This window comes from Lissotriton vulgaris, chromosome 2_1, assembly GCF_964263255.1.
Source record: "Lissotriton vulgaris chromosome 2_1, aLisVul1.2, whole genome shotgun sequence".
Lineage (NCBI taxonomy): Eukaryota > Metazoa > Chordata > Amphibia > Caudata > Salamandridae > Lissotriton > Lissotriton vulgaris.
In genome coordinates, this window is record NC_141687.1 from 264,669,508 (window position 1) to 264,685,971 (window position 16,464).

General features: G+C 41.0%; 1 protein-coding gene across 3 annotated transcripts in view; it reads right to left on the reverse strand.

Moving 5' to 3' along the window:
- Positions 1–16,464, reverse strand: part of DHRS11 (dehydrogenase/reductase 11) — a 465,765-nt gene that overhangs the window by 190,340 nt on the left and 258,961 nt on the right. For 2 of the 3 annotated variants that reach the window (XR_015308359.1, XM_086954902.1), the window contains exon 5: positions 3,829–3,921. The exons of the other annotated variant lie outside the window; for it this stretch is intronic. Coding sequence is in view for 1 of the 2 variants with exons in the window: in XM_086954902.1 (XP_086811028.1) it covers positions 3,829–3,921 (93 nt within the window). In the remaining variant the exon portion in view is untranslated. The remainder of the gene's footprint in view (positions 1–3,828; positions 3,922–16,464) is intronic. 3 annotated transcript variants of the gene reach the window in all.

Consider the following 16,464-nt stretch of genomic DNA (forward strand, 5'->3'; position numbering starts at 1 on the left):
CCACATCACTTCCGCCGTCCGGTGAGCCGGTCAGAGCATTATAATCCACTTGTTTATTTTGTTTCTGTTCTTGCCCTCTCTCGCTCACTTCCGCTCCCCCCTCCATTGCCGTCTAAGCACGCTGTGGCTGCTGGGCCGGCCGCTTCACCCTCGCTGTCTCGCTTCACTGGGCTTTCCTTTACTGTGTTGTACGCCGCCATTGCCTTCCAATGCGTATTATTATTATGTGATAACATTAGCACCTATTATACAGGGCGCTAGGAAACGATTGAGTGTGTTTTGAAGAGCTATAGAAAAACTGATGTTATTGGTATTATTTCCAATGTCTCTCGTCTCCGTAGAGCGTCTCAGAGTGTGAAGCTATCCACTGGATGTGTACCGCTATTGTCACTGCCCTCTGTGTCCGATTGACCCCTGTCCCAGTGCATGGTCGCTGTCTCTGCACTGCTGTTTCCATTACTGAGTTAAGAAGACCGTCTGTTGTGCACCCGCGGAGGCTCACCTAAAATGCGTTTGTTTCACTTCTGACACCAAACCTCCTCGGAACAGTAGTGTTCAATCAGACCCTTCGGCGACAACGTAGTAGGAAATGAGCACACAGCTGTCGCTCCTAGGACTGGCGTGGATTCTGACTGCTTGGTGCGGGGGCACTGGGAGTTGAGTGCCCCAAAAACCAATACCTGGTGCTGCTTTCGGTGCAAGACTAGAAATGTTGCAATCGGTGCGAAATAGGTGAGTTTACCTAACGTTGAGGACGTCTTGTATTCATTGTCTTTTTTATATCAACTTTTTGTATCGAGCTACACTGCCGTTTCTGAACTTCACCTGCACCTGTTAGTTCGCTAATTCATGGTCCTACATGTACTGACGTGAGAGTGATGGAATGCAAAGACTGGAACTCGCCATGTTGAGATGACTACATTTTGTCGGCAGTGAGCATTCAGCTCACTGAGCCATGATGCGGTAGCTTGTTCATGAATGCATCCCTATTGGCAAATATCGAAAATGAGATGTGAGAGATGAGCCACTTTGTCCAAGATCAGACAGTTGGATTCCTCGGGTCGATCTTCTTACATCTGGCGGCTCGCATTATGTTCTGGCTTCCCTTGTGTGTTGTTGTACGCCACCATTGCCTTCCAATGCGTATTATTATTATTATGTGATAACATTAGCACCTATTATACAGGGTGCTAGGAAACCATTGTGTGTTTTGAAGAGCTATAGAATAAACTGGTGTTATTGTTATAATTTCCAATGCCTCTCGTCTCTGTAGAGCGACTCAGAGTGTGAATGGATGTGTACCGCTATTGTCACTGCCCTCGGTGTCCGAGTGACCCCTGTCCCACTGCATGGTCGCTGTCCCTGCACTGCAGTTTCCATTACCGAGTTAAGGAGACCGTCTGTTGTGCACCCCTTGTGCTCCCTGTCGCTGGGGCTGTTGTCTGCAGGAATCGGGTGTCTTCATGGAGAGAACTGCGTCCACCAATCTACAGGGCTGTGGTCAGCGAATTCTGTGGGTGCGTGCTGGCTTTTGTGAGTGACTTTCAGTTTTTGTATTTCCAAATATATAATGAGACGGGTATTGTGTTGGTTAATTACATAAAATAATATAATAATAGGGTTGATACCACCAACAGTGCAGTGCTCCATTCTCTTTGGGAAGAATTAGAGTTGTTTGTGGGAGGCATTACTATTATTTGGGCTGGGGATTTTAATACCACGGAATGCCAATTGCACTAGATAAGGCATGTGTATTTTAACAGAGCCCATTTCCCAGATCTTATATGTTTACCTGACCACAAGCAATGGCAGCAGGTGGTATGTCACAAGGCAGTATTGTGCAAACAGCATTTCAACTTTTGTGTTAACCTAAATAACAGGTCTAGAACAGATGTATAACATGAAAAACACCACCTGAGGTTGTAGCACGCGGATCATGCAATGTCATATGAACAACCACTCACCGTGAACATTCTCTTTCTTAGTGAGCACGGCTTCAGGAAGGGGCCACCCTCTGTTCATCTAGCTCGCATTCTTTGTATTTTTCTGTAGCACGATCTGGGTGGTGTGAGCGACAGGCTTGTGTTGTGTGTGTGTGTGTGGCTCTGTGTATGTGTGTTTGGCTGTGTGTGTGTGTGTGAGGCTCTATGTGCGTGTGTGTGGCTCTGTGTGTGGGGCTCTGTGTGAGTGTGTGTGTGGGGGGCTCTGTGTTTGTGTGGGAGGCTCTGTGTGTGTGTGGGGGTCTCTCTGTGTGGGTGCAAATGCAATAGGTCTCGCATTTGCGAGAGATTAAGCTATTGGCATTGTAAATGACAATGCCATTTATTTATAAGTTTTAAAAACATAAACAAAAATAATGTCATGAGCAATGCCAATAGCTCTAACTTAAACAAAGACGAGACCATTGCATTGTAAATGCTTGTTCCTGTTTAGGACTACCATGAAAAGTATGGAGATCATGACAAGGAAAACAATAAAATGAACTCCACACGCTGTGAAAAACTCCTAAAGTGTCAGGGGCATTTAGGGCCTGATTTATATGTTAGCGGAGAGGGATCTCTGTTGCAACGGCAATGGAGTTTCCTCCCCGCAAACAAAGTGGTCCGGCCACCCAATTAAATATGATCACAGCAGTAACTACTCCGTTTCCTCTGTAGCCAAATTCTGTTAGGGAGTAAGGGCCGTCAGAGAATTGGATTTATGCCCCTCCACCCAATTAGGATAGGCAGATATTTAGCTTTTTTTTAATGTCCGTCATGACCAGGCAAACCCTAGCAGTGAGAAAAATAAATAACGCCCCCACCTCCCCAAGGGGCATTCTCTTTTTTATTTTCATAAATAAAATCCCATTTTGGGATTTTCTTTTTGAAAATAAAAAAAGAAAACAGTTTAGTGCAGATTCCGTCAACCGTTGAAAGCACGGACAGGAATAGCCGTGAAGGCAGTTCATGGCAATGCGTCATAAATGACTGCCAGCTTGGCAGTCATTTATAAATCTGGTGGGCAGTACCCTCACCAGGGAGACGGAGTAATGTATTCCGTCGCCCTGGTGGAACAACAGGCCCCCCGCCGGAATATAAATCGGGCCCTTCGTTTATTTGTTTTCCAAAAACAAACTCACACTGTTCATGCACATTGAAGATATCACTGGCGCAACAAAACTTCAGTGCATTCAGAGAAGCCATTGTGATGGGGGCTGTAGTGAAGTAACAGATCTCTGCCTATCTGGTGAAGAATTCTAAATAATCCACAGAGTACATCTTCCAATGTCCTGGCAGAACGGAAAACAGGCCACCATTGGTTAAACGAGGCCCTAAATTAATCGAGAAATTATTGCTGGCTCTGCAAATCTCATCTCTTTCATTAATGGTGATATAAGAGAGTGCATCTGAAAATGCTATGCATATACATATAGGATATCTGTAGTCACAGCGCAGCAATCCTAATGGAAATATAACCACAGTATGTCCCTACTATATCGCAGGAAAAGAGTACTGCATCCTATACATCGCATATAACCGCTAATTGGTATGGGAAGTGTAGGATATTGTGAAATTAAGAATAATATACATATTTACCTTTAAGATGCAGTGAATGCAGTACTTTTGTAGGTCAATATTATAGATCTCAATATAGTTTATAGAACACATCCAAAAATATCACCTTCTGAGTCTCTGATTTGAGAAGTTGTGGGATAAAAATGCAGGCCCACTTCATGGTATTAAGTAATGTAACAGAGGTACACAGGTTTTCCGCACTCTGTTGCCGCTTACAGTTTTGTTCATTTAAATTCACTATACTAACAAAACATATTGCTTATGTTCCTACCCTTATGCTTTCATATGTAGCTGCTGCCTTTTCTGGATCATTATCATGAAGTTTAAAAGCAAATTCCGTCTCTACCAGTCCTGGGGATATACTCTGCAAAACAAAAGAACAAACATCGAATAAGATCTGCAACTCCTCGTGGGCTTGATTACAAACAGTTTTGTCCAGATGTACTACATGCCATCAATGGTAAATAGTTCAACATATGGTGCAAACTGATGTGCACATTATTTAATCAGATAGACTGCTGTTGAGGCAAAAGATGAACGAAATACAGCTCACAACACCACTTCACAATGACACAACAAAAAGAAATGAACACAACAGTAATAAAACATCGATACGCATACCAACACAAAACATCACAACAAAATACACCAACAAACTGCATAGCAACGCCACAACAGCAACACCATACACAAACATAAAACACTGTAAGAAAACAATAGCACAACAGCACAATGCCATTTTACTTTTACTTAGCCAGTTGTAGTTGAATTTGTGCTGCATTTCGATGTTGTGGTGTGTGATTGGGTTGTAGTGTGACTGTTTTGTGTTCGGTTGAGGTTCTTCTGTTTTATCTTTTTATTATATTGTCACTGTTGTGATGCTGTATACTTTGTGTTATGGTATTGTTGTCTTGTGTAGATTTATCTACATAAACAAGTAGTACCTCATGCAAGAAATAGTTTTCTCACTATGCTTTTGTTATAGGACGCTAGCGCTAAGACACCTCAGCATTCACGTGCTTTCGAAGCTGTTTTACTTACATACTACTTTACCAGAAAAATTGTGCACATTTTTATTGGCATTCCAAAGTCAAACAAAGAACAACTGCCAAAGATGCTAAAATCATGCCTTAAAAACATTTACAAAGTTCATAGTGTGATCTGGGAAGGAATGTGAAGCCTTAGTGACTGCTAGTGAACCTACGACCTCAATTAGTGCTACATTTTTTAAGGACACATTGAGGGCCGCGAGTAAAAGTTTTACCCACTGTACTCTGTGGCTACTTTAAATTAATGAAACCTATTCTACATGTTCTGAACCACTGATTGTCTCAAATAGTAATGTTTAGTACTGAATACTCTGTTAGCTGGTTTACTTCTTTAAATTGTCTCCTCAAATAGAAACTATCAGAATTTCAACCAACGGAGAAATGTTGCTCTGCAAATTTAATTTTGATAAATCTTTTAATTTATTTGTGACTGGGCATTAAATATATTGAAACAAATCCTCTGTTATATTTTTGTAGAGAACACAGGCGCTTTTTTATGTCTAACTTGTTATTTATTTTTTATGGTTTTAATTAACACAGAAATAAACAATTGCTTATATACTGAAAAAAATGTGATATGTCTTTTTATATGTGCTATGAGATTATGTCAGTGCCTTCATGCAGAAATTTACTTTAGTGAATATGAAGGCAGTCAATGTGCCATCCCACTTACGCGAGGGAAACTCCACTGTCGTAAATTAGTTTATGTACTGTATTTGATTTTTAAAATGCTTGAGTTTTCTAGACCTGCCGAGAATCTCTGATTGAGAGCTTTTACATTCTGGTAATGCATAATCATGCTTACATCATAATGGCACACCGATTGATCTGCACACATGCACATCCTCACCACTTTGCTTATTAGGTCTCTGCGCTGTCTCGAAGAGACATGTTGTATATACTTTGTGAGCTTCAAATCGCCCATAGGCTTCCCATTTGCTGGCTTCATCTTCACTCTCCTATTATTTCTACCCATTTGTCCATAACATGCTTGCATCATGCCTCTTTTTGTGTTCCGTCCTACACAAGAGAAAGGACCAATTACTCCTATCCATCCGCTCCTCTTATTTTAAGAAATTTTTTCGGATCTCTTTTTCTTTGTGGAAAAGCACTTCACATGACCGGTCAGGTTTACACTGGCTCCAACCTACGTTAAACAGGCCTGTAATTTGGTTCTTATCTCGTCACATTCGAGGTGCATTGAAAGACTGAGATCAAATGTCCGACGCAGGTTTCCAAGAGAACCTTTTCTTTCTCTGACTTTCAAAGTTATTGCTTAAATGTTAGTGTCACTGGTGCTCGGGGTGAATGGCTGCTTAGTTAACATTCTTCAAGCAGTCTGGAAATCTCCTCCCGCCTCCCTTCTCATCTAAAATCGTCAATGTTTTTGTGGATTGCTTTGTTCCTGGGTTACATACGTCTGGGAGATTTCAGTTTCTGTGCATTAGAGAGAAGAGTTTCAGACTTGCTAACTTGAAAAGCAAACTTGAGTACTTATTAATAGCGTATCACCAACTTTATTTTCTATTGATTTGAGGCATTGGTATCACTATATTAACTGCACCCCACCTCACAGCTGGAAGCAGAGCTTTGATGGATTTATACAGAGGTGCATGGTGAGTAGTGAAATTCCAAACTGGGGACTTGGTGAGGTGGGCTAATCCCAATGTGTTTACCGCATAATCTGTTAGCTCACAGCTGAGATATGCACATGATGCTGTTCCATCGATTCTATTTAATATTAAGTGGTTTGGGTTTGTTGTTTTTCAAAATCACGAACTTAGCGTCGACCCAGAGAGAAGCCACCTTGCTACAAATAAGCCCCTCCGCTCGCCAAGGATCCCTGTCCTAATAGCAAACAGCCCCTTTTCTACCTGTCCAACTAAGTGACTTGATGCCTCCCAACCCCTACCCTCTTTCTTAGTTGTTTACCTCTCCTCCATCCCCCTCCCACCTCTTGTAGTTGTTCTCTCCAGGCAGCTTCCTCGTCTCTCCGACACCTAGATGTTACTTTGCATACGCTGCCATCCGTATGGTTCTGCTTTTTGTACAGACCTCAGTGCTTTTTAAAATATGTTTTAACGGATGCACAGAGCAGAGGGCATCTGTGTTGATGAGATGTTGCTGATAAGCTATCTCTGCTGGAGGATCGGGGAGAGGCAGGCTGTTTGGCCAAGAACCGAGGCCATGATGTATAATGATTCCATGATTTATGATCCAGAACGAGAAACAAGCTAACCTCCACTTTCTTTGTCTGTGACAAATGCCAGACGATACTTCTTAATATTTATTTATTCATTGGGACGTTTTGATTTATGAAAAACCGTTCCCTTACTTTTTATAAAAAGAGAACCGTCCCAGGACAGTTATTTCCGATCGTTTCAATACTTCAGCTAAATTGTCATTCAGGGAGTCTCCTGTGCTATGAAACCAAAGCCGGGCATTTAGCTAAACAAACCTTATTGCCAGGGTCTCTGCTTGAATGAAAGAAATGCATATGTGTGCACCGAGTAAATCTGCAAATGTAAAGGGTAATCTGCAAATGTAAGGGAAGCTTGGGAGTCAATACTGGCTTAAATTGATCGAATCACTTGAAGCTTTGTAATGAAAATTACTGTTTTTGGAGTGTTAGTGCAAAGAGTTAATGTGCTTTTAATAATGTTATTTACATAGCTCTTACTACTCCTGAGGTGTTGAAGGGACAGTTATATAAGAACATTGCTTTACGTACAGTCTTTGTATTACTAAAAGCTATATTTTGGAAGCAGCATTTTTTACCAAAACCTTAATGTGCTTTTTGTAGTGGTATATCCTTTACTGTGTGTAATGCAAGTTTAAAATAATTGCTTACATGATCCCAGTGCTTTCTGTCACAGGCTGTGACTTCGTAGCACTAAAAACACAAAAGTCACTATTCTCTACTTCACCAACCAAGATTTCATTCTGTGGCTCTCTGGTTACACACAGACGTCTAAGGAGCATTAAGTAATTAAGGTCTTATAATGTACTATTATACATTTCCCACAGTAACAACCTTACAACTTTTTAAAATTACATTTTCATTTAAACTGTGCATTGTTTTATATCTAGCTACCTGACAGTGAAACACCCAAAAACGTACAGATTTTTTTTTTTTAACCACACCTTTCATCTCCACCATCACACTCACGGACCCCGCTCCAATGAATGCAGCATCACAGTTTCCATACTTCTTTTAATGCACTTTGACTGCTGTTTAAGAGTTGGTATTCTGAGGCCAGTAACTGGCCCCACACCCGGAAGAGTGGTGTTCCCAAAATGACGGCTAAGGAGAGCAGCTTCCCGGGTGAAGTTTAAAGTGTGTTTAAATATTTCTACTTGGAGTGTTTTACTGCTATATTTTCAATGTAGTTTTATTTTCCTCTAAATAGTTCATTATTCATTTTCATAACCACATTTCTCTCTTTTCTCACAACAACAGTTCTTATATGTCCAGTGGTTTACTATGGCAGCATATAATTTTCCAATGACTGATGTTCACCCCAGCACTACATTTCGGTACTGCACTCCTTTAATCTCTTTTGGTCTTAAAATGTGAATTTCTATCAAAGATAAACTGCAAAATCAAAAAAGGATAATTATTTTGTACATTAATACGGCTTAATTAGCCTACTGTTTGTCAAAAGCTCTCCAGTGGTTATTAACAAACCTGGGAGCAGTTTAGTAACACCAGCACTATTTTGTATGTGCTCAAAACATAATAAACATTGTTGACAGTCTCAAACCTAAAAAAACATAAAACACAATTCAGTGCAGTGCACGTGCTTTATTGACCCTGGATCTTATTCCTACCCAGGATCGGTGTGGCATAGAAAGAAAATGTGCCCCTGATATTTCTGTGGCTTGACTGTGTTATATTGGGGACTGCTCCGAATTGCACTGCTGTACACAAATGCATTAACATTGCCAAAGCCTGTAGCTCCCAGATTGCCAAGACCTATTGGCTTTGCCAATGCTTGTTGAACACAGGAGCCAGGTGGTGTGTGTTTTTTGAATTCAAATCATTTTTATTGAGAGAAAAAAAAAGAAAAACAGGCAAAGAGAGAGCAGTCAATCATAAATACAGAATATACATGACTACAAAATATAATGAGGTGGTGTGCGTTTTTAGCAGATGGGTTCGTGGCATCACGTTGAGAATGGGATTCACCATAAACTTAAGTTATATCCTACTCTTAATGTCCTGGCTCTTTCCCATTCTTAACGTTCAGGCAGATTGCCAGTAAGTGAGAAGGAGAAATGAAGGAGGAAAAGGGAGCATTGGCTTTTTAGGGGCTAAAGAAAGAGGATGCAGAGAACTTCCCAAAAATCGTTCACTGCTATCGGAGAAAACCTGGTCTTGGAATAATGCATACGGCATACCTTATGTAGCTTCCTAGCATTTAATTCTGATATATATATGCTGGCAGAATGCTACCAGTGCATCCTTACCTTTGAAGGCTTGTGGCTAGTCATCATACACAGACTGGACTTTATGTAGGGTGTGGAAGTGGTGTTAAAAGAATGAGTCATGTATTAAGTCTGACCTTAGCAGCTACTTCCCTGTAATCATTGACTTAAAATTCATGAATACCTAGTGGAAACAAAGAAACACCAAATGTTCTAGTATTACTTATGCTATATTATTTTCATTCATTTAAATGTTATGTGCATATTTCAGGATTCTGCTGGTAATGCAAATCCAAGACAACATAGGTTTCACTTCCTGTGACAGGTCGTGCAAGTCTGTTTTGTGAAGTCTGGAAAATACAAATACTTGGTCAAAAGCCCATTATATACTAAAGTCCTGTAATGCAGTCAGCGGTCAGACATGCCAGTGTGATCTATAGCACAGTGTCCACTTATATTAGCAAATACAATTATTTTAAAGTACTCAAAATGAGGTTCTCAAGACTTGATTTTAACATAAAATGTTCCATACAAATCATACATGTATGGCAAACATTTTTTAATGGTCTATAGAGATATTGATGTGACCAAATAAGAGATGTTAATCTCACAAAAAGAGGACTTTTTATTAAAACAAAATGTGTCATAGCAAACACTGTGGTTAGAGAGGCTGTACCTCTTAAGAGTCCACTGTACTGTACATACACCTGGCAAGTTGTGTAATCTGTGCATCCGTTTGACTTTACAAGGTAAATAAGTGCAAGGACAGTCAGAAGAGGAAGGAACACAGTCTGGTAGAAAAGATGATAACCTCATCATAAAGAGAACTCGGTTTATATCTTGAGTCTTCAACTCAGTCAAATGAATCAATTGTTCTTTCATGTCAAAAAATAGAACACCTTGTATTAACAAGATACTGACATACATACTTTAGAAATTATCTTTACAAATTTCTATTTTATCTATCACCTATCTTCATATTCGGTAATGTAATCTTCAAATGCTTTCGCTCCATTAGACAATGTAGTTCTTTGGTTAAAAACATGTAATTTATTAGAGTTTATTTTTTTGCATTGAGTGCACTGCTAAATAGGATGCATTATACTGTCTTTACTACATCTCAGTACACTATAATACCACAAGCTTAGTGGTCTCAATGTGGTTTGTGAAAAGCTAGCAACAACAGTGTTCTGGTAATGTACTAGTGTTCAAATAAAAAACATCCAAAAAGATCTGATCTGAGGCGTTCCAGCTCAGGCAGGCCTTAGCGTAATCAGGGGCCCATTGGTACATTGCTTTCTTAAGTGGTCCCTGAAAGTGGTCTCTATTACCCAAAGTGCTCTCCTACATTTCCCATAATAGAGTTTCCCTTTTCGGTTAGCTTAGTCTTCCCCGTTCATTATTTCCTACTTCTTTTTGCCTTGCTTCCTTTGATGGTGTGTTTGCCTCCTGTGATTTACTATCCACACCAATAGTACTCAGTGCTATAAGGCTGAGACTTCATAATACTAAGACTAATTGGGATCAGCAGGCGACTTTGCTTTATCTTTTTATGCTGAACACGGTTTTAAATCAAGACGCAACAGAAGACTCAGCCACTGACCAGTTTTTTTCTGCAACAAAGTTTGCAAGCTGACCCTGAAGAAACCAAGATGGGCAAGAGCACTATCCTGGCACCATATAAAAAAAATACCGATGTACTGAGCAAGGAAAGGGCTGACTCCCTTCCTCCTCAAAGAGAACAAGACTGCCAAATGGACTTCTTTATTAGGGAAGCAATTCTGCATGGTTGTATCTATCTCTCAAGTATAAACCAAGATGACATTTTTGACAGGATCTACAAGAGAATCTTGATTAAAGGAAATATGTGGCACTGAACCTCACCATCTGGAGAACCAGTGTTCTAGGTGCCAAAGCTAATGGGGAATTTGGCCTTTTATCAATTATAGGGAACTTACTGCCATCATGATTCATAACCAGAATCTTGTTCCCCTCATTCACTTCACCCTGTTGCTTACTATTCTTGCACCTTGACCGATACCGAAAATGATTTTATGATCGACATTCGAAAAAAGTTAGCCATGTCATTTAAAAGGGATTGTCTAATCGAACACCTGGAGAGATTTGACCACATCAGCCCAACATTCAAGGTAATTCATTTGTTTCCTCTGCAGGCATACATTGTCTTAAAGATCAGCTGCATCAACTGCAAAGCCATGAACAACAAAAAATGCGAGCATTTCTGCCCGAAACCAGAAGGCATAGGTGGGCAACACAACACTTGGAGCTTAGAAAATGACAGCAGGTAATGAAGAAAAGAAAGGACCAGAAGACAAGTATTCTAAGTCTATGGACTAAGGAACTGGAACTACAGCACAATTGACCTCAAAATGGTTCTTAATAGCCTGAATAGCCTGTAATTATATACACCTTTTTCAGAACAGTATACCTTCTCCTGAGAGGTAAAATTGCTTCCTCTGCCTGATTTTTAACATTATGTATTGTACTGTGGGCTCTCGCCAAATGTTAAGTTCTCTGTTGCTTTCTTGCTATATTCGTGCTATACAAATACCACATATAGTGCATATGCTCACTTTCGTGGTCCTGTTATGTTCCGCTGCACTGCCAGCCACGCATAACCAACAGGAGACCGTTTCATTGACAAATGGTCAACTGACAAATCTATTGGCAGCTTTTTGCAAACACTTTGTATACAACACACAATAACCTTAAGGCATGAACTGAGTTAAAGAGATTTAAGAATGTGCTATACTTTCTTGCTCTAGCACCCCAAACGTCAGACTTGTGCTGCAAGTTCTCATACACTTCCATTGTCCCATCTCCAAGCGTACGAGCCCAAAGAGCAAAAACTAGGATACTGCACTGCCTAGTGTTTCGACACTCCTCCCACCCGATACTACATACTGAACTGTAAAACTTGCTACTGATCTCAGCATCAAAGACTGGGAGGTCAAACTGTCTCCCTTACCACAGACAGTTGTCATTGCCTACTTCATATATTTTGTCACATCCCCTGAACCATAACTCATAGAAAACAGTAAGCCTTTTCGTCTGAACAATGATGATCTACACTTTTAGCAGGTTCTGTCTGGTTAGGTCACAGGATAGTCATACAAGTTTGACATTGCAGACTACTGAAGGTCACTTCACACCGTGAGAAAGGACTGGACCTACAGGCTGCATTGCAAAATTGTTAGAAACTGTGTTCTACCCAAGTAAATTACAGCATCATTTTGTGATGAGCTGTCATTAGAGAGCCTACAAATAGGAGCCAGAGCTGAGCACAAGCAACCACTGTCACAAATCAATCACTGGCCATTACACTCCCTGGAAGAGGAAAGGTCTTTGCCAAGCTGGACCCCAAGATTTCCCCAAAGAACTGGATCTTCCAGACTCTGCTTCCTACCTTGATGCAGGCCCGACGAGGCAAGTGACTGGTCATCTATGGCAGTGGAACCTCTGCTGACACAGTAAGGATGGCACACAATGATTTTGCCCAGACAATGCCCATCCTATATTGCTTGATGTCTTCATCCTTCAAGGGGTTGAAGAACTTCGCCCCACTGAAAGACAGATTGGTGTCCTTCTCCGGGGCACATTTAATAGTGCATGGACAGGTCGCAGTTTACGATCCTGAAAGAATTATCGAAAAGGTCTTGGGACAGCAGCAGTTTTTGTCTGGCAGTTTCTCTAGCCAGGTTGAGCATTAAAGTGTACTCTTCATTAGCATAGCCTGGAAGCCAGGACGTTTACCTGTGGAAACACGTGCCACAGATGCAGCAATAGATGGTGCCATCATAGGACTGGCAAGACTCAATGAGAGACCATCATACTGGTAAATGTCCTTATTGTAGGTCTCACATCACTTGGCCTCCTTATCCATGTGGGAGGACAATGTCTTGAACTTCAGAGCAGTAGAAATCATCACACACTGAGCCGGGGGTTCCTGGGCACAAAAATCAGCCTGTGCTTGGGATCCCAGAACTTGTAGACTATGAGATTCTCTAGACTTATCCATAACCCCACAGGAGTTTGCTGAAGCTTTTGTAGACCTTCAAACTAGGAAAACGACAGGCTCTAATGGACTTCTAGCTGAATTTTTTCAAAACATATAATCTAATATCAATCCCCACTTATGCAATCTCTTTACAGGAGCAGTTCAGCGCCAGTGACTACCCTATGACTTACGAGAAACCTCAATTGCAGTTATAGTCAAGCCTAGCTAGTCTTGCTGGACTGATGTTCATCACATCGCCCAATATCCCTTATCAAAGTGGAGGCCAGGATTTTGGTCAAGATTCTTGTGAACCACTTAGTTCATGTCATAGCGTCTTTAGTCCACTGTGCCCAGAATGGCTTCAACGCAGATCGAGTCATTTGTTATTGTATCAGGAGACTGTAGTTGATACTAGATGGACGCCGATAGCTGTCTGGCCTCCATCCATTACTCAAGCTACATTTTGAGAAGGCCTTTGATTCTATTGAATGGTCTTTCCTATTTCTCGTTTTAAGTGGTATGAATGTATGTCCAGGTTTTTTTGTCATATGTGGAGGCATTTTACTCACAGCCATTGGAGATGGTAAATGTTTTTTTTCCGACACATTCCATCTTGAACTGTGAACCGGGCAGGGGTACACAATTTCCCCACTCCTCCTTCACCATGGCTATTGAGCTTTGACCCAATGGATACGAAGGGATGCTTTAATTTGGGATCTGGAAAGCAGTGGCTTACCGAAGGACCGGGTTTATCAATAGGTATAATTATACGTGCTCTCCATTTAATCGGCCCTTGCATATCGCAGAGACTGATAATGTATGAAGACGCAGCAGGCCTAAAAGTAAACTAGGCGATATCCACCATGACACCCATCACCGACTAGCTTTTTTAAAGATACGCTTTGGAATTCACAACTTAGGATTTTGGCCATTAGTTTTAAATTTAGAGATCCACATTATATTGGACTTTGGACTTTGACACTAATAATCTCCCACTCATTAATGAAACTATCGACTACCTCCAAAAATGGAAAAATGTCCCTCTCTCAATTATTTGGAAAATAGTGCTGATTGAAATGATTGTGCTCCCTAAGCTCTTGTACAGAATATAAAACTTCCTACAAATCATCCTGATGTCTTTTATCGGCACATAGTCAACATGTGAAGGTGGGCTAGGCAAGGCCTACATACAATTCTACTACTGGGCAACAAAATTAGTAATCATAAATGATTGCATGTTGGTGAGACAGATGACCCGGCACATAGGTTATAACATGACATTTTTCAGACAATTATACCATTATACTATCTTTATCAATCTAGGGCTCCTTTACACTTTCCCATAGTTACAACTTCCACACCGACTGGCATGGAGCCTTGAGAGAGATCAGTGGGCACCATAAAATAACATAAGAAATGCCCCTTTGCCTTGGTGACTGGCTAAATATCAATCATCAAGGGACACTCTTCTACACATGGTCTAGGGCTGTCCTGATATTCAACCATACTGGAAACGGATCTAACAGGAAATTATTCTGTGTATGGTTATCCTGTCGAGTTATCACCCAAAATAGCCCTACTGGGGATTATGGAAGAAACGGGAGATACACTGGACCAACTTAGACTCATTGGTTTGGGCTACCAAGTAGACATACGAGGCACAGCTAGAGAATGGATGTCGTGTTATTGCCCCACCCCCATGATACATCAATAGTGAATTGCCAATGACCACTGGATGAGTGCTGCAGTCCTTAAGAGGGCAGTTCACAAAGTCAGAAGATGCCCATCTAAACCTAATAAGGTAAGGATGTGTGGTTAACTACAATGTAACTTGTATAACCAATCGGACTCTATGGCCTAGTACTCTTGTCCTCTGGCACCTGTTAAAGCCCGCTCACACTGTCCGGATAGTACTTCTTTAAAGATCCATATAACATTCAGATCAAAGGGCTACAACTAACAAATGTGTACTATGTTAAGTGTACTAGAAGGTACTATGGATAGGTGGTCTGTATCAATGTCACTACAAGTTCAAAATGTAGATTACAGATGTTGATGTGAATGTAAAAAGTACCTGCTTTAAAATAATACAAATATTTGATGAAAAAATGAACTTGTAGAATGCAGACTTGGAAAAGGTTGTTTTACTAGCTCTACTGAACCAGCGTCGGGCATGGGATCCAATTGCCAGGGTAAACCTCGATGCTGAAAAATACATAGATGGCATCATTCTACATGAAGGGGGCCAGCACCTTTATGGACAGCTCATTCTAAGCCTTGTTCTTCACAACATGGTAGAGCCTAGTTAGGTCTTCATGGCCTGCATACCGATACCCAATGGTGGTGTTTAATTGCCCTAGTATTCCCTGTAGAACGGAACGCATCTGGGCAATGGCTAAATGGGGGCATGCATCCATCCTAGGCAGGCAAGGGGAAAAATAATGAGAGATTTGTAGTTGAAGCACGACTGACTTCACCGAGTGAGAGAAGTGAACTAGAACTAGGACACATCCTTAGGCCCCAGAACTTGCATTTGGATGAGCAGAAACTGCAGTGAGGCTGGCCAGATCTACTCTAGAGTAGGCGTGAAACTGAATCACCACTGGATGCAAAGAGATCAGGGAGGTTTTACACTCGCAGCATTCACTAAATCACCAGAGCTAAGAACAGATGACAGCACTGAGGCAAAGCCAGGACTCAAGTCCAAGAGAAGCTGGTAGGGTTTGTCAATTCCTGAACCAGCTGTTCCTGATCCATGGCGTGCACTACCCCCAAGGTGGATAGCCCAGGAAAATCCATTGGAAACCCAGTCCTTAAGAGATGGACCATTGGAACAGCAAAAGACACCTAAGCTGCTGCACATAGTTCGTTGCGGAAAGCCCATGTCTTACAGTGGTAGCATTTCTGCAGAGAAAATACCCAAACTGACAGAAAATTATGCTAGATCGAAAACAGCAAAAAAAGGTTCCAAATATCCTAGGAATATTTTAGGCAAAGACCTGCAATGGGAAGTCGCTGAGAATCAAAGAAGCAGTTTCCAAACCACACCCTTCAACAGAAACAAGCATTTGCAATGCAATAGGTCTCGCATTTGCGAGAGTTTGAGCTGTTGGCATTATGAATGACAATGCTTTTATTTACGTGTTGGTTTTTAAAACATAAATAAAAGGCATTGATATTTACAATACCAGTAGCTTCAACTCTCACAAATGCGAGACCTATTGCATTGCAAATGCTTGTTTAAATGATTGTTTATATGCAAGAAAGGACAGCTTACTGTACATAAACAATCATGCATGGCGTTTTGCTGTTTTTGTGTGTACTGCACAAGACCGCACACATAAAAACAGCAAAAACTAGGAGAAATAAAGCATTTTGCCTCGTTGCGCGCTGTTAAGACCAGGGTTTCCCT